Genomic DNA, 18569 nt, shown 5'->3' with positions numbered 1-18569 from the left:
GTTTCCTACATTAGTAGCATCTGCACGAAGCATGCCTAGCTTTTCAATCAAATTTTGCTAGTTTGGTCTCCTCTCTTTTTTATTTCTCATGAAACATTTGCTTGGTAGAACCTTTGCTTTGGACCATGCCAGTCCACGTCCAGCAGCAGGAAATGCATTCCTAACACTTAGAAGGCTGCTAGCATGTTTAAAGCCATACCATCTAACCTGGCTCCAAACAAATCTTTGCAAGATAGTGTTCAAAATAGCAACAGTTATTGGTACCTCAGAATTTGCATTCACATTATTCATGCTAAAAATGTGTCTGCAGCAATATTAACTACAGTATAAATACCTTATTTAGAGCTGAGCTAAAAGCTTTGTGTAGCTAGGCATTATTCTGTGATGTTCCACAGCACATTTCTTGGACTCTCCCTTTAATCATTAAAGTGTTATATCTTTTCTTAAATTAGAACTAGCCTTTTGTGCAGTGGGACGTTCTGGTCTTCAAGATTTTTGAGGAAACCTCTTCAAGCAGTGCTCCCGTGTCCTGTCTTTTCTTAGGGGGAACCCTTTTGCCACTACTCTCTGCTTTTAGAGACAAAGATTGAGTTTGACAGCCCTCAGCCAGTCTCTCCCTGGATCTAAGCAAGGCCAGCCTATTTCTGAAAATGATTTATGAAAATGAGTGTGTATTAACTGGAACCACTGCAATAAGGTAGGTTGAAGACTGGCAGAACTGATAACGGGTTCTCCTAAGAACTGCAAAGCACATTGTTTCTTCACTGTTTAGCTCTATTATTTCCTGCTCACTTTGGAATTAACAGTATCAAAACATCTACAAATTTCTGTGGGCAGATTCCATGTGTTTTAATTTTCTTCTTCTAAAGAAGGTTGCCTCGACCATCTTTTGATACTTTTTACAGGCTTCTTTGTGCTAGCGACTCTAGACATTACTTTGTTTTAGCACTAATTCATTCCCTTTCTAAATTCAATTTTTATAAGACTTAGTATCTCCACTTATTTGACTAACTGCTTAATGACCTACAAAAAATTATTTGAAACCCATATGTTTAGTAGGGCTGCAGAAGAGCATACATCACTCCTTCCTGATCTTTACATAGGTACTTGTTTAGTGATTTATAATGAAAACAAATATCTTTCATATGTCACTGTTTTATCTCCCTCAGCTTCCCAAAGAATGAGGTAAAGGGAGATGTACTATGGAGACCAGCTTTTGACAGCTAAAAACAACAGAGGAAGTTTTCACTTTTAATGTAAAGTATATTTACTTAGTTACTTCTTCCACCTCTCCTCCATTTGTGTATCTTAATTAATACAAATTCTTATATAGAACAATTAAGTTTTTGTAATTAGGTAATTTGGTTAAAACATGATTTTCCAAAATACAAACCTTATATATACTGAAATATGCAATTAAGTCATCCACATCTTTATTGAACCTTTCCCTTCCCACTGCCATCTTATCATCTTTCCCCTCCTTGTCTGACTTCTTTGGCAGTCTAAGTTCGTTTCCAAAAAAAAAAAAAGGCCTCTCTGCAATAATAAAACTGCGTACAAGCCCTGTTTTTATTTTCTTTTCTCTCTCTTTTTTTTTTTTTTTTAAAGGCACCAAGGTGAAGAAACATGGTGTAGATCCCACTAGTACTGGGGAGCCAGGCACTCCCATTTGTGTTCCTCAGAACAGTTTCTTCCGAGAGGCTTCAAAGATGCAGATTTGATTGTTTTCTGTAGAAATGGACCTGACTCACACAAGTGTACACAAGACATTGAAAACCACTGATTAGTTTGCTCTGCTCAGTGTCTGGAAACTTTCTGGCAGAATCGAAGATGCAGTGAGTTACCCTTGGGAAGCTCATGCACTCAGATTCACCATCAACACCTCAAGAAGCTCAAAAAGTGGCAGTGGACATTACACACAATGACCAAAAAAATCCCTGATTCATTGCTGAGAATTGATCTCAGTCAGCTTTCTGAAATGTGCTCCTTTGGTAGTCACACAGAGCCACTGATGCGCAGTCCTTACCTTCTCTATTCTCTCCTCCTTAGCACTGCAAGAATTATTCTTGCCAGCTGACTCACTGTCCTTAGAGGGCTGTCAGCCTCTTCCAGCACAGCACTCAGAAATAGATACTTAAATATTCCAGAAGAATTTTTATCACGTCAGTCAAGTCGGTAAAGGGTTGGTTAAAAGAATTTAAGAGAACTGGGTGTCTGTTTCCATTCTGATGTCCTTCTCCCTATGCACTGCGCTAGAGAAGGAAGAAAAAGTAGACATGGTACTTCAGAGATGAGGTTTCAGACACAGAAGGAGCCTAATAGAGGCAAATGATTATATTTGCTTCAAATAGAGGCAGGTTATTATTGCATTCGCTGTGAAGCCACACTTTTTTCCCCCCAAAGTTCTGGCAGGTTCAAGCATTAGCAACTTGTACACAGGCATGTTGTACAAAGCACGTTTTCTACAGCTGACCCCTGCCATCAGTGCACTGCTGGGATCTGCATGTCTTGCTGGGCTCAGGCTCTCACTGGGGGGCAGTGAATGGCTTCCGCCAAGTCCTGCAAGGACTGTGCTTCAGAGTACAGCTACAGATGTGGCCTATGCTAGCACTTTTGAGTACAGACGTGTGCAGGCACACTGCCCCAGCCTGAGCATGGCCCTTAGTGTTATCTTAAAATCCCAGCATTATCTTAAAAATCCAAGTGGAGGGGCTGACCTTTTACCTTTTGCCATACCTTTTCAAGTCAGTTATAGAATCATCTGTGCAGCTGGCTTCTCCTCCAGTGGCTGAACCCCCACTTGCTAGCTGAATCAGACTAAGTATAACATGCTGTTCTTCCCAGCACACACCCACCATTCCTTAAGCCAGCATAAGGAAGCCTGTATACAAATTTTGAAAAGTTACTCGGGAGAGGAGACATCTGCATTGCATTCCCTGCTCAGTTAATTGCTTTGTGCAAAGCAGAGCAACTTTATCAGGAGGGACTGAAAACCTTAATGGCAAATACACTGTAAAATTCACCTTTGTGTGTGAGAACAACCACGGAGTGCCCAGGTGTCAGACATCCCAGGGAAGCTTTTTAACCATGGAGCTAGTGCTAAATCAGCACTGTGACACTTTCCTGTCCCCAGCCTTCTGAGTCTCGCAAATGAGACAGATGGGAAAAAAAATATGTATTTTAATACATGTTGCAACACAGATCAGTGCTTCTGAACCTAGGTGAGAGTGTGCATGCCCAGCAACAGTAATGTAAATATCAGTACAGCTAGGATTTTGTGCTCCCTACATGATAGACTTGCATTATGTGCTGTACAGTGAAAACAGCTTAAGGATTACAAGCCATGTCCTCAGCTGCACAGATACAACTGCATGCAAGGCAGGGCAGTAAACCAAATTGTTGAGGGGGTGGCAATTGGAAAAACAAACAAACAAAAAAACAAAATTAGTTACCCCTTTCTGAAGTAATTTGCATCAGTATTACTTCGATAACTCAGTTTACTGCGCAGCATGACAAGCACTTCTAACACCATAGCTGAAGGAGCAGCAGATTTGGGGGCAAGTACAGTAACAAGTGGCCAGAGGTAGCAAGAACTTCTAAAGTAAGTTTTGCATTTGAATCCAATATACTACATAACTATTTTCTCCACATAAAATTAATCATTAGCTTCAGGGTTATCAGAGGTGTTCTTTTTTACATTCAACTGAAAGTTCCCAGGACCTGCCATATCCACTAGATCAGCTACATTTTTCCTTTCTTTCTTTCCTTTATATCATAACAGCAGCTATAAAAATAAATGGACACTAAAGCTAGAACCTAAACCTACCATGCCAAATTACTTTCTCCCCAAAATATTACACATATGCATATCAAACAAACTTCATCTGGAATTTGAGTTTCTCAGCAGTTCTGACAAGTCAGAATCTGAAAATCTGGCCTTCAATACATGTGTGTAGAACAAAAATACATTTTTATTTTTACACTTACAAAGAAAAAGCAAGAGACTGAAACAAGAAAACTACTGCAAATGCTATACAGATAAGTATCTTATAAAATGAATAACTATGCAAGGAAAATCATTAACAACAGGGCCATCTGCTGTATTTCAGAAAAATTACACCAGCAAAAAATCTGAAAACATTCTAATGCTTTACAACCTGAATTCATCAGTACTGTATGTTACAAAAATGTGATGATAATTATTAGTATATCAGTTTAAGTGACAGGAAATGTATTTCTTATACCTCTTCTAATTAAAAGCAGTATTTGCTAGCATAATACTGTACCTAAGGATACTAATTGACATAGCAGTATAAAATGCCTCCCCATTCCATTTGAAGTAGATAAGCACAGTGTTGTGGAAGGAGGCAGTGAGGTCAGCAGCAAGTTGAATATTTATTTAAATACTGGAAAAACACTCAGATGACTTTTCTTGCTCTAAAATAAGAATAAATCCTAGGTCTAAAGAGCTTACAGTAGGAAAAAAAAATCAGTGCAAAAAAGAGGGAAAATTTAGTTAGAAGATGGACTAACTCAGTGGTTCTTAGTACTTCTTTACATTTCTCTCTGTCAATATTCATGAGGTACCCTCTTTCAAATATGGTGGAAGAAGCAGGTGTCCAGAATGATGTCCAAAGAACATTTTGCATCTTAAAGACTGTATTAAACGACAGCCCTGAAATCTTGTTTAAACTAGGGAGAAATTGGACCAGCACTGGTCCAAAGTTGCAGAGGAATACACTGCTGTAAATCTAGGCTCAAATGGGTGCTTTCTTACATTCAGAGTCTGCAATGGCTATAGCTATGCAAAATAGTAATACCTACAACATATATACAGCCCCTAGAAACTCCATCCTGCTCATGGGAATGTGTTTCTTAGCTGAAAGGTTCAGGATAACAGACTGGCATGCTCCTAAACAACAAGACAGATGTAATTTAGTTTTCAAAGACAGGTAAGACTGAACACCAATTAATTGTCAGTAGTGAGTGTCCCAATCTTGAGTGGTCCGGTTATAACCTAGCACATTCCCACACCTGCTGTAGCACGTGGTGTTCTTCCCTTTGCTGCATTTCCAGCATAGTTGGGTACCCAACTCACACTCTCACAGAGGTAGTTAGAAGTGATCACAAACCAGAAGGGGAGTTTTCAGTGCAATCTTCCCAGAGAAATTCCCACTGCATTTAAAATAGGTTCACAAGCCACCTGCCTACCGCCCTACATCTGTATGCTCATCAACACTACCTGGAAAATCTACCTCAAATGTATGTGCCCTTATTAAACATCCCACGGATCAGACATTTGACAACATTATTTTTCCTACAAATCTTGTCGTTTAGCAGTTTTAAGTGTTATTTAACACTTCATGCCATTTTTGTAGGTTATACAAACAAGTGATACTTCATTACTACACCTGCAACTTCAGTAATTGCTGCATAATAGTTTTTGCCGACTATAGGCAAAACTAAACTTTCACGACTAGAATTTTTTAGGCTTCATGAATAATATAGCAAAGACATTCTTAGCTTAAAAAGAAGAACACACATATATTTACCTGCCATCATAGCTATCATGCTGGCTTTGTAGACATTAGCAAGGGACCCCAGTTCACCCGTTGCTAGGATTGTTTTCATGTGAGCTTCTCCACAGGCCTCACGGCACTGGCGGATCTCCTCATAGAGACCTGTGGATAAAAGCATTTAGAAAATGATCAAAGTTGGCTGAGAGACATTTTCAAGTATGGCTGTAATTTCCACTTCCGGATTAATTTCCAATCTTATAATTAGTCATAGCACTCAAGAACTTAAGTTTTGTAAGTTCAATAAATTACATGACTGGAGGTAATTAACAATGCCACACAGTTTCAGACTTAACTTAATAGCTATTAATGTCGCTTCTCTCAAAACTAAGAATGTGCACAGTATGCCAAACACTCATGAATACATCAGGAGAGAAAAAAAATGCTGTAATATTCAAGATTGATTTTAAAACAGCTTTTTCAGCAATAAATTTGGTACTAAACTGAATCAGTACTCAGGGACAGTTATGCTTTCCCACGCACATCGTGACACCACGCTCCCTGTCCCCTTCAGCCATCTATACCAAAGGGCTCAGCCTACAAGGCAACAAAGGTGTGACTGAGTTGTCTAATTAGGGACCTCGGTGCCACTTGAGGTGCCTGACCTATCATCCCCCTGGCTTCCAGCGGCTGCTCCTGGAGGCACCACGTCTGCATTAGGTCCTGTTGTACCTCCCAGTACCATGAGGCAGTCTGTCAGCGAGCTAGGTGCCTGTGTTTACGTATCCGAATCCCACAGAAGCTTCTTGAAAATACGAGTTTCCTGAAAATATGCAGCCTAATCAACACAGGCTGCTAGCACCCCTGGTGAGGAGAGCCCGAGGCCTGAGATAGCACCTTCATGGATCAGTGACTCTGCACAGCTCGGTGTTCACGAACCAGTTCAGGTCACTGCACTGCCCGGGGATGACCAAGGACATGGACTTACTGCGTTTTTTCAAAAAGGCTAGAACTCGCATACTTGGTCAGGAAATGCAATGTGGGGAGCACAGGAAAACCCTACCACCCTTTTTACCAAAATTCAACTGTGCTCCCCACAAAACTGTAAACACAGGAAGATTAAAGGAGCTAGAAGTAATTGAAATGTAACTGCTAGAAGCTGACCACTTGGAGATGATTAGTGTTAAGTGGTGGGAAGAAGCAGCTCTTACAGTGTACAGGCAACATTTCCAGAATCTGAATTAGAAAAAAAACAAAAAAAAAGATATAAAATAAGCAAACAGGATCCTTCGTAAGAGAGTGCTTTACACAAACTGTACTTAATCTTCAAACACACAAAATCGAAAAGTTAATTTATAGAAGGTAAAAACATGGCTTTTAACAAATCCATCTTGCTAAAAAATGTCCAGGACCAATTTTTTTCAGCAATACTGGCTTTCTTTTCCCCTCAGTCCTCAAGCAGGACCTGTAGACATACAGGAGGATTCGCCATCCTGCTGCATGGCTGGACCTCCCCTCCACCCACAATGCTGCCGAATGCTATTGATGCTGCTGGCACACCAGGCAGCCAGGGCTGGGATCACTGCGGTGGTCCGCTGAGACACGCTACACACATTAGTAGACAACTGGCTAATGCACTTAGCAAGTCCCTTTATAGACACCAGGTTTCACCTTGTTTCTCACTGTGTACCAAAGGTGTGAATTAATCAGTACTAGCATGCAGTCTAACATGTTTTATTGATCAATTGATGATACTCCAGAAACCTTCTACATCAAATCAAGTCTCAAAAAGGAAATACAAAGAACCTGTGCTATTTTCTTGTGCATTTGATAACATTGCTCATGTTAGATCCAAATGCAGTCTCTTTTTGTGGAATGACTTTCCCAAAGCCTTCGGAAAGCCAGAAAAAGCAGCTTTCATGTTCTAGTTATGGTAACAACAAGAAAAGACTCAAGTTTTCTCTACCTTTAAGATACACTGCCAAAAAATGTCAAAACAAAATCAACAAAATGTACATTTAGGTTGGATTCCATGAAAAGGAATTATAACCCCGTAACTGCTTTTCACTGAAGTTAGTACTGCAGCTACTAAACTCTCCCTATTGTTGGAAGGTACTTTTATATGCAATTAGTGCCAAGATCATTTGAAGAGTCTCACTATCTGACAGCATGCATCAACCCACAGACGGGAACAACTGAGGATCTTCAATCATCTGTGTCTATCAGGTTAGATGAGGTGGTGGAACAGTAGGCATGTTTTAATGCGGCAGGTGTGTAGGTAATAAATACTGTTCTCTATTCACAGACCAATTATTGCAAACAATATCTGGCACTCACAGGACATTCTCAGCCTTACTGTAAAAGCACAAATAGAAATGCAACTACCTCTGGGACAGAGAAAATTAAGCAGACTGAGAACCCTAGTCCCAGGTCAAAGAGTGACTGCTTTGATACCGAACAAGTGCAAAAAACTCCTACTCTTTTCAAAAATAAAAAGTTTCAGTACTCAGTCAGATTTAAATCAAAAGACTGATAACTTGATCATCCTGAAATTTCCCGTCAAACATCTGAAGTGTGGTTGGAGTTAATCACACTTGAATATGCACTCAGTGTTTCAAGAAGTCCTGGGCTGCCTCTAGAACAGTCAAGGCTGCCAAAAACAAACCATGTAACTACTCAGTTCCTTCAAGCTCATCAGTGGCAGGAAAAGCACTAGACACTGGTTCTTGGAATACCTCTGACCTGTGCAGAACACCAGTAGTAGTTGGCACAGCAGATGGAGCTGCTCTGTAGTGTCAGTAGTGTCTGTAGTAGTGTCAGAAAGCTTTTAGGATAAATCCCTATCACAGAAAACCACACAGGCATATATATTCAACTGTGAGCTAAGACCATCATCAAACGGTTGCAAGTGATTCCTCCTCTGACTGTTAAAAACAGTGGAAAAGAATAATCAAGAGCTCTCAAACCAAATGGCCAATATTGTGTAGTATCTTGAATATGGCATTAACACTATCCATATTAAATGAAGTCCAAGTCTTAACCAGGAAAAACAAAACAACCAAAAAAAAACCAAAACCAAACACACACACACACACACACACACAAAGAAAGCAAACCAAAACCAAAACAAAATAAAACCACACACAAAGGAAGCCAACTTATATGGGTAATATTTAGGGTCAGATGATCACTGATGCAGTGTGTAATACCTTCACTGATTTAGCAGTTCAAATAGGTGACAAGAATATTTCTACTTTGCACCCATTTATTTAACATACCTTACTGTTTTTATGAACTTTAAATCTGCTTTTATTATATGAATTTATACAATTTAGATTAAAAAAACCACAACAGACTTGATAGGAAAGAAAAAATAATTTCATAGCTGTGGTTTTAATTCTGCTGTTAGAGAAGAAAACAATTGGAAGGTGCTTTTTTTTTTTTTGTGAGTTTTCCTGTATTTCCAACTATTAAGTAAAAGCATTCTATTGATATTTAGCAGCTATTAAGTACACCAGAGAAAATGTGCCTCTCCCTTCATGTCTTTCAAGCAAGTACCCTTACCAATTAATGCTGGCTATAACCTGCCCCAGATTATCTATATGGTCTTTTGCTTTGGTCTAATACATTTGTTCTAGAATCACATAATAAAGGGAATAATCCATATCTTCTACACAGAACATGAAAATGTTAAAGGAAGAAAAAAACAGCTTAAATTTTTATGATACAGCTCTTCTTCAAAAATGTGGTAATAGAAGCACTTTTTTTTCCTTTTTAATTCATCATATTTGTTGTTTTCAACTAGTCAGTCACATTGACTGATGTTAAGGGTAGAAACTGAGATAAGAAGGGAAGATGTTTCAATTTCTGTTAGACCAAAGATCAAGGTAATCATGTTAGGAAACTGGAAAATGAGCTGGAATCCCTTCTGTCTTGCACATTAATGGCAGGTTTGTTAACAAAATGACAAGCGCAAGGCTATCAGCACAACACGACTCTATCAGTTCTGCTCTCAGCCACATATGTGCAACTCCAGGCTCCAGTGATTCACATGAAACTGAAAACAGGATTTGGCTTCAAGAGTCTGAGCTGCTGCTGACAATGTAAGAAAGAAATTACGCAAAGACTTTGAGGTCCCAAATCAGCTTACAAATCTAGAAAATAGTAAATCCAACTATAGTATTTCAGAACAACATGTGCAATCCTTTCCAAGCCTCTGGATCAGGCAGTGTATTTTAGTGTATTTTCTCTGTGCAGTTTATAGAGTATACAGCACAGAAGGTGTCCCCAATTCCTGAACAAAGCCTCTGAACTCATGATTGAATAGTTATTAGCAAGGATCGAAAGGCAACCTTCAGAAAGAGGTTATATCTATCTATTTCATGGACGCAGCCATGCTAAAAATTCTTAAAGTATACTTCTTTTGTTCCATTTTTGTACGAAACTTTGATTGACACAGAGCAAATATAAACCGTTATCAATGGTTAGCAAGAATTTGGAAGCCACTGACACTTGTGGTATGTCCAGTTGTTTGCTAAAAACTGTGGAACTAGAAGTAACATTGGGGCAACTCAGACAGCTTCAGAAAGTACAGAAATTCCAACATATGTATGGAGCACATATCCAGTTTCTCTCAGTAATTTGTTGGTCAACTTCATCACGCTTTACATACAGCCTCCATATCCTGTGCTTAAAGACACTATCTAAATTCTGATTTTTAATCAGAATTCATACTTTGTCGAGTGATACAAAACAATGGTTGAGTAAACTATTGTAAAATATTATTGCTCTACAAGCTAATAGCTTATAAAAGGTATATACATATAAGGTCATAAACTTAAATCTCATTTAAGGTTATTTTCCAACCTAAATTAGCTGCCCAATAAAGCTGTTTACATGTTCAGCACCATTAAAAACCTCTTAACAACTACCTCATAAAGAACAGACCTACAAAATGTGTCCTGAATGTCATAAAGAGCCCCAATAATAATAACTGCTTTAAAAAAAGTTGATATAATTGAACGTACACTAAAATATTTAATAGCCACATAAGCTTTTGAAACAAATCACAAAGCAACACTATTTTATCATGGCTACCCCAATTATGGCACAGATTAGAACAGCAACTTGAAATATATGAACAGTAAGATAAAGCACTCTACCAGGTGAATATTTTTGTCAATAGTACCTGAAGTTTCAAAGAATGACAACATGAGAAAATAACCATAACAATATACTAACTAGTGTTTTAAGTATAAGCAAGCATTTTGCCATAACTGCAAGGCAGCTAGAGTTTATGAAGTACCTTGAACGCAGTCATTGCTAGTGCACTAGACATTCTTTTTCAATTTTACATACTAAATGGATCCAGCCTAAAAGAGATTTCTTCATCCCTTCTTCTAACTTCACGAAATGTACTTTATAGCGTATCATACCTAACCATTAGATAGAGCTGGAAAGCTGCATGTTCACACAAGTAACATACACCTGCTGAAAGTAAATTCTTCACTTGGAGGGTGGTGAGGCACTGGCACTGGTTGCACAGAAAGGCTGTGGCTGCCCATCCCCAGAAGTGTTCAAGGCCGGGCTGGACGGGGCTTTCGGCAAACTGGTCTAGTGGGAGGTGTCCCTGCCCATGGCAGGAGGGCTGGAACGAGGTGATCTTTAAGGTCCCTTCCAAACCAAACCATTCTGTGATTCTATGAAAGCTAGACAGAAAGAATAATGAATTCCTCCCCTCTCCCCAACCCCCCCCCCCCCCCCCAAAAAAAAAATCAGAGCTCCAACTGGAATAATTTTTTGGATGGGCACGTTAAATATTAGAATTTTTCCCCTTCATTATCTGGCAAATACATTCTGTTCCTGAGGTAGCTTTTTCAAGACAATGTAAATAAGTGCCATACACAGATTCATGTTCATAAACAAACTTTCAGAAAACATTTGGAAATAATTTCAATTCTGCTCTCAGTAAAAGAAAAGTAAACTAACAATTGCCAAAAAAATGGATGGCTTTCAAGGTTGTCATGACTTCATCTATGGATAAAAGAATATATATACCAAATCAAAAGTCAACTCTAATTTACTTATTTAGTAAACTGGTAGCTTTATACTGGGTCCATCATTCTTATGTCTGCGTATTCCTCCCTAGTAATTTATGATTACCAAAAACAATTCATTTCCCACACAGAAAAAACTAACAACATATATCTAGTCCATTTCAATCAGTGATACAAACCTTCTCTCTGAATCTAGCCCTGTAATTCTCCTCTGAGCTCTTGTAACCCTGGACTACATAGTCTAGAGCCTGCATTTGCAACTGACTGCATGCACTAACTTTCTGACCTCTGCTCTGTGTAACTTGCACTTAACAGCAGTTAGTACCTCAAAGTCTGAAGCATGGTGACCACAGTTATGTCAGAATTGCTGGCAGACTTTGTCAGACACAAATTCAAGTTGATGTTCAAGTCCAGTCTGCTGGTCTTTTTTCAGTCTTGGTCAAAGATCATTGACTGGAATCATTTTGTACCTACCCTGTAAGTGTCCCCACTGGAGGGCATCTCCTGGAGGGGCAACATGCTTTGTAACTGGAAGTATGGATCACTACAAGGCATAGCACAGCACAGGAAGATGTGCGCACAACCTTGCTGCTAGCTGACACAGAATTTGAACCATCATTTTGTCTTATTTAAAACTGCTCAGTCACCTAGTCTCCATCTTCCAGCAGTTCCTGAGGCTGTATCTGAATTTAAAATAGCCACTCTGAAAGAAACAAAAGACTGTGACAATGCCTGTCCTCAAGAAGCCAAACATTCGTAAAGCTACATGTATTTATGGGCAAAGGGATAGAGATGATAAATACAAAAGAGGTTAAAATGTTAGAGAGAGTGGAAACCAATTTTGAAGACAGATGCAGAAACCTGCTTTTTTGTTCAATTCTAACTGCTAATTGAAAGAAGACCAAAATCAGAAAAGATCTGTTACCATGATGACTGCATTTCCTTAACCAAACCTTTGGAGTCTTCCAATCACACAGGCTATTACAGTACTGTATTATACAACTAAATGGAAAATTCATTCCAAGACAATGATGTGTTTACCTTCACACTGAGATTAGTTGTAGAAGCATTGTCAGCACTTAAGGTAAACCATTCACCGTACATTAAGGACGCAATTAGAGCAAAAACAGTCTTCAGTATTATTGTTCTAACTTATTAGTTGTAGTCTACAGAACAAGAACATCAAAAATAATATGAACAGTCAATATGTACCCTCAACTTTCAGGGAAAACAAGTAAAATACATATTTTTGGTCAAATATTGAAATATGTATATTTAACAAGATATTTAGACTCTCAGCCCTTTGGGGGGGGGGTTAATAAAACAGTTCAAAGACTATAGCATTCACTTTTCTTCCATTTTACTTGCTATTTTTTATTCCTATATGCACAATCCTCAAAGGCATAGAAGCAATGGACCTGAATTTTCAAAACACAAAGTCATTCTGAATATCCGACTTGACAAAATTTGTAACAGCATTCTTTTCAAAAAATCTGACCATTTGTCATAACTTACTTATGCTGTTTTTATTTCATTCAGTGACCTGGATTATCAGCTACTCTTTGGGGAGGGACCAAATTATTCAAGGACTGATGTGGGAACTGGAGGAAGAGACAAAGAAAGAGCTCACACACGTGCACACGTACAAGTTTAGGTTCCTTGCCTAAGGAGACTTACTTTCCCATTGGCCACTCAGCACCAGGCTCCTGCTAATGACGATGTCGATCTCTCTGGCACCATACTGCACAGCTAGCTTTATTTCAGCCAGTTTGGTTTCTAGAGGAGTTTGTCCAGATGGAAACCCAGCAGCCACTAGCAAGGAGGGAGATGCAGGCAGGGGGAAGAAAATTTGTTTCATAAATTGAACATAAAATTTGCACTAAAGAATGCAACAAAGAATTCGAAAGCTTTTTTTTTTTTTTAATTTTAAATCCCTATCACAATTCAAAAATCTAAAGGCAGCTCATCTTACTGTCTCCATACACAATAAACATTATTTCTTCCCTCAAGAACCAATGTCCAGCAAGATACTACAACCACTTCTTGAAAAAAGGTCTCTTTCACAAGCCTTAAAGTTTTCCAAAATGGCCTATGCGAGCATCGTATCTATGGCCTCCAGCGGAATTGAACAAACAAGGAGAGAACTCATACATTAAGCAATACATACTTTTAAAATTCTCTCCAACGTTTATAAGAAGCATTTCAGGTTAACTCCCAGTAATACATTTAACAGTTAAATCACAATATGCTAAAAACTTTTTAATGTGGCCTACTTAGAATTTCCTTTATGATGTTTAAGTACAAAAGCTAAAGTAACTTTGGAAATGCAAAAAATAATGGCTGTCAGAGATTCTCTGACATCTAAATACATGTAGTATTTATTTTTCCCTACACAATGAAAAAATGAAAAGAAAGCACAGAAAACATGGACATAAGCACCTGATAAACTTCAAAGTTAACCCCTGCTTTGAGTGGGAGGCTGGACTAGATGACACCCAGAGCTCCCTTCCCACATGCGTAATTCTGTGATCTTATTTCTTGCTTATTGTAGATTCAGGACTTCTCTCTCATGTGGTGACTGGAGAAGAACTGCTGCTATTAGATTTGTGAGTACAAGTCCTGAACCTGCAGGCTGCTCAGCAAGCAATAACCCTTGCCTCTTCACACAGCTTCACTGAATTCAGCTTGTAGGATTACACTTAAAAACCAAAAAACTGATGGGGAAAACAAAACAAATCATACAACCAAAGACTTGTATTAGAACTGTCAAAATGATTACTGTAGTTCTATTATTATTAACAGTTACTTATTGTCTACTGATTCTTTGTCCAGCACACTATCTCAATTTATTTTATTCAGGTGAGGGGAACAGGCTGCCCAGAGAAGCTGTGGATGCCCCATCCCTGGAAGTTCAAGACCAGGTTGGTTGGGGCTCTGAACAACCTGGTCTAGTGGGTGGTGTCCCTGCCCATGACAGGGGGGTTGGAACCAGATGATCTTTAAGGTACCTTCCAACCCAAACCATTCTGTGATACTATGATTCTGTATCTTAAGGACCTCTCTGACAAACTTCCAGCAAAATAGACTTGTCATTCCTGATACGCTTAAAGTTGAAACAAAACAAAAGATAACAACTGCCAGAAGCAAATCCTTCTCTCCGTTCCTTTCCTTCCACCTGCTACCTTTTTACCTTACTCTCTGAAGCAAGTCCAAACTTCCAGATTTTTCTACATTTTTTTATAGCACAGAAAGATTTAATTTTTGATTTTAAAATAAAACTTACCTGAAGCTACTGGTATGTTGCAACCAGCAGCCTTTAAGGAATTAACAGCATCAGTGACCCTTGCAGGATATACACAAACTGCTGCAACAGTAATACCTGCAAGAGACACAGTTCACTTCTTCGTATGTGCATTTCCACCTTCTCTAGTGCAATCCATATAACAAGCACATGTGTATTGTTTGCACCTCCCACTTTTGTATTTTCACAAGGACCTTAAGCATCTACACTGGGATATATGTTTTATTGTTCGAGCAGTTCAGGTGATTCTGCATATCGTTACCACACTCATGTTTCTTCACCTGACCCTGGGAATAAGTTTCCATTAGCAGGAGTTCAAGCTACAAGATTTTTATTGATAGATTCACTGTTTAATGCCATACAGTAAAGACACTCTCAGTCAGTAGGATACTGTGAGAGAAACTGCTGCCAAGCTTTGTTCTTACCTGTAGAGCCAGACTGAGCCCAGCAGCAACTGAGCAGTCTTCATGTTAATGCAGTTCTACTGCATTTCTAGTTAAAATGCTATTCTCTCAAAGTCTCAGATAATTGGTCTCATATTTAATATTTCAGCCATCTGAAGAGTCCATAAATCTAGACAGAAAGACTACCTTTGATATTTCAAATGTATGGCTAGAAACCAGACATCTAATCTCCCCCTTTGGTTTTATATCATATGACTCCAGTTGGTGGACAAATGCCCACATAAAACAACTGAAATATTTCAATAGTAGAAGCATGCCGTACATGTCACCAAGTTTGTTCTTTTTGTTAGATCATCATAAGGCCAACATAGCAGGACAAAAGTCAAACAGCATTCACTGACACACCAGTGATTGTACGTAGAAAAATTGAGAAGCGCTGCTCAGATTTAAAGAGGTTTTATATTGAGTCTTAATTTGCTCTGAATTTGTATTGTGTTCAGTCCTGGGTGTAACATTTGAACTTCAGATAGAGCCTGCTTGAGTAATGTCAGTGAAAGTTTTACCACTAGTTTGTAAGGGCTGTCTTCTTTCCTTTCAACTGTGTTGACTTAGCTGGGAACTTTGTAAGTGTGTGTATACATGATACACACACAACCACAGACACTCACTAAAGGACTGACTCCTTAAAGCAGATTGGGCTGCAAAGATGTCTCTTACCATAATTACTCAAACAAGTGAGTAACAGATAATACTTTCTGAGGGAGAAATAATATTCTTACAAGTGTGGAATGCATCTTTTCCAACAGGCAGAGTAGCAGACTTGCAGACTTGGTAGTAACACAGAGCAACATCATCTAAGTGTGAAATCCAAAGTCACATGAACATCCCCCCTTCTCCAGTTTAGAACAGACAGCAGCAGATTAATGGAATACTCAATTAGTTACACCTTAATGCACTGCTATTAAAACACATACACTGAAGTTACACCACTTACAGCTTCAAAATCAAATTTGCTCATTACGTACCATAACTTACCGTGTTTCTCTGACTCCATGCTTTACTGAAAACTGGAAAAATATTGAGGAAATAGACAATTTTTCCACAAAGCAAACAGAACAAAAATGATCGTACCTTTATCATGCATATCCATGGCTTTCAGCAGATCCTCTCTGATGGGATGCTTAGCTTTAAAACACATTCTGTGAACATTTGAAGGAGTATCGTCACCTGAAAGAGTGGTAAGGTCTATACATGTGACAGCTTTCAGCAGCCAAGCAGCCTGCAAAGAGAGCGAAGGAAGGAATACAGTATCTCAGTTTATGCTTCCGAAGTCAAACTGACTTAAAGGATCCAGAAATCCAAAGCCTAGCTCTCACTCTAAGAATCAGGAAACGTATGGCATATAATATGGAGGATGTGCAAAGAATGGTTTATGACAGACAGGGATGGCAGAAATTTGCATGTCTTAAGCAATATCTAATAGTACAGAAAGGATTTGGAATCAAAAGTCAGCTTTTTCGGTGCAAAAGCTAACTACCTAACAGGACTCTAAGAATCAGACAACACTTAACTGGACATAAAACATTTAGTTTCAAATTAAATTCTCTAAAACAAGGATAAAACCATCACCTACGTGAACGACCTTACTGTTTCGGTACGTTCCACGCTATGCAGTATGCCTGTATCTTTAAAGCTGGTATGCATAGTAAATTATACGTATGCTTAAAAAGGAGCACAGGTTTGCAAACACAAATAACCAGATGAGTGTACATGTCGGCAATTTGTACACTTGCATATTTTTATGTCTGTTCTACTGTGAGAGTGACTCATGGAAGCAATGGGAGGTAAGAACCCATGCTTCTTAAAACAGGATCTATACTCCAGATATTTCCACTTTCTGTTATGTGAATCTGAGATAAAGAAAAATAAATTGTAATTATTTGGTAAAAAAAAAAAAAAAAAAAAACAGCATAAGAGCTAAATTACAGGGCTAAAGCAGCGTTTAGTTGAAAATGCTACAGAACTTTAAAAGACTTATTGATCAGAGCACTGAACAAAAGCACAACCAAAAAATTTTCAAGCTTTGTTGTTGAACAAAAATTGAACTTGAAGCATTATTTTGAAGTATTTGTTAAAGGTCTTCCAGTAAATTCTCATTTACAGTAATGGCTTCGCTAAAAGTAGAGATCTTTTGGTTGGCACTTGTTCAACAAGGGGAGAGGTTGGAGTAGCAAAATCTGTACAGCAATATCACGGGCAATGCCTCCCTGACCATTCTGCTCTGTGACATGATTTGTCAACACCTGCAGCAAAACTTCTTGCTTCTGCATGAAGGTATTACTCCGCAAATCTTAAGAGGCAGGCCAGCCTACAGACCTGTGCCACTTTGCCAATGGGAGTCTCCTTTCTAAACTTGTAGCAAGTATTACGCCAAAAGCTGCTTTGGGGTTACTGGACTGAGTAATGAACTGTTACTGGCCTGTGTTAGTCTAAGCTTGACTTCTTGTTTCTAATTGATTTCTACTTTCACCCTATAATACTTTAGAAATGCTTTTCACTTTAAATGGTTTAATATATCTCTTACTTGGATGCTTTTATCCTTCATTCGAAGGATTTTTTGTCTCATCTATCATGACATAAATCATAACGTCATCAAGACAGGTGTAGTAAGGGAGTTCCATGAACTGGTACGAACTTCATTTTTTAAAGGGATTTTTAAAACGTGTATTTTAAAATGCAGTATCTGAAGATAGCCAAGGTTACAGAATACCTTCAGGATCTTCTCACTGACAGTATAATGTCCAAACCCAGAGACACTGAATTGCTAAGTTTAGTATCAAGTAGGAAACTCAGGAAATGCTGAGCTAATCTCCAATTTTTATCAGCTTATGTCCATCCTTTTATTTACTCATAATGTTCAAACCACAGACTTCCAGGTTCATCTAACATGCAGGAAGTTACTTGCTAGCAATTTATACTAGGATCTTACGCAGTTCCCTCAAATTGTCACTGAACCATGGTCTACAAGAAGATTTGTGATCATCCTGAAGGTAGTTTCGGCCAATCCAGAATGGCTGCCTGACACACTAAGCTCAGAATGTCAACTATTTTGTGGAATTTTTTGAAAAAATAGGTATAATTAAGTGATTCTTGCTTTGTTCTGATGAGTGGCATTATTAAGATTTCTCCTTGTTTGCCTCCTTCCTCCTGCTCCCAGTTTATGAGTCACTGTCACAAGTAAGCAATGTGTTCAGTGTACAGAGGGGAGGAATGACACTTCTGCTTGCAGCAC

General features: G+C 38.7%; 1 protein-coding gene across 1 annotated transcript in view; it reads right to left on the bottom strand.

The window, feature by feature from the left end:
* DERA (deoxyribose-phosphate aldolase) overlaps positions 1 to 18569 on the bottom strand; it is a 55405-nt gene that overhangs the window by 25883 nt on the left and 10953 nt on the right. The window contains exons 3-6 of the mRNA XM_035550869.2: positions 16409 to 16556; positions 14856 to 14951; positions 13250 to 13384; positions 5553 to 5681 (exon numbers count right to left, since the gene is read on the bottom strand). Coding sequence (XP_035406762.1) covers positions 5553 to 5681; positions 13250 to 13384; positions 14856 to 14951; positions 16409 to 16556 — 508 coding nt within the window. The remainder of the gene's footprint in view (positions 1 to 5552; positions 5682 to 13249; positions 13385 to 14855; positions 14952 to 16408; positions 16557 to 18569) is intronic.

Source organism: Cygnus atratus, chromosome 1 (assembly GCF_013377495.2).
Source record: "Cygnus atratus isolate AKBS03 ecotype Queensland, Australia chromosome 1, CAtr_DNAZoo_HiC_assembly, whole genome shotgun sequence".
Taxonomy (NCBI): domain Eukaryota; kingdom Metazoa; phylum Chordata; class Aves; order Anseriformes; family Anatidae; genus Cygnus; species Cygnus atratus.
Note: the sequence above shows the minus strand (reverse complement) of the source record. Positions and strands in the feature narration are given on the sequence as shown.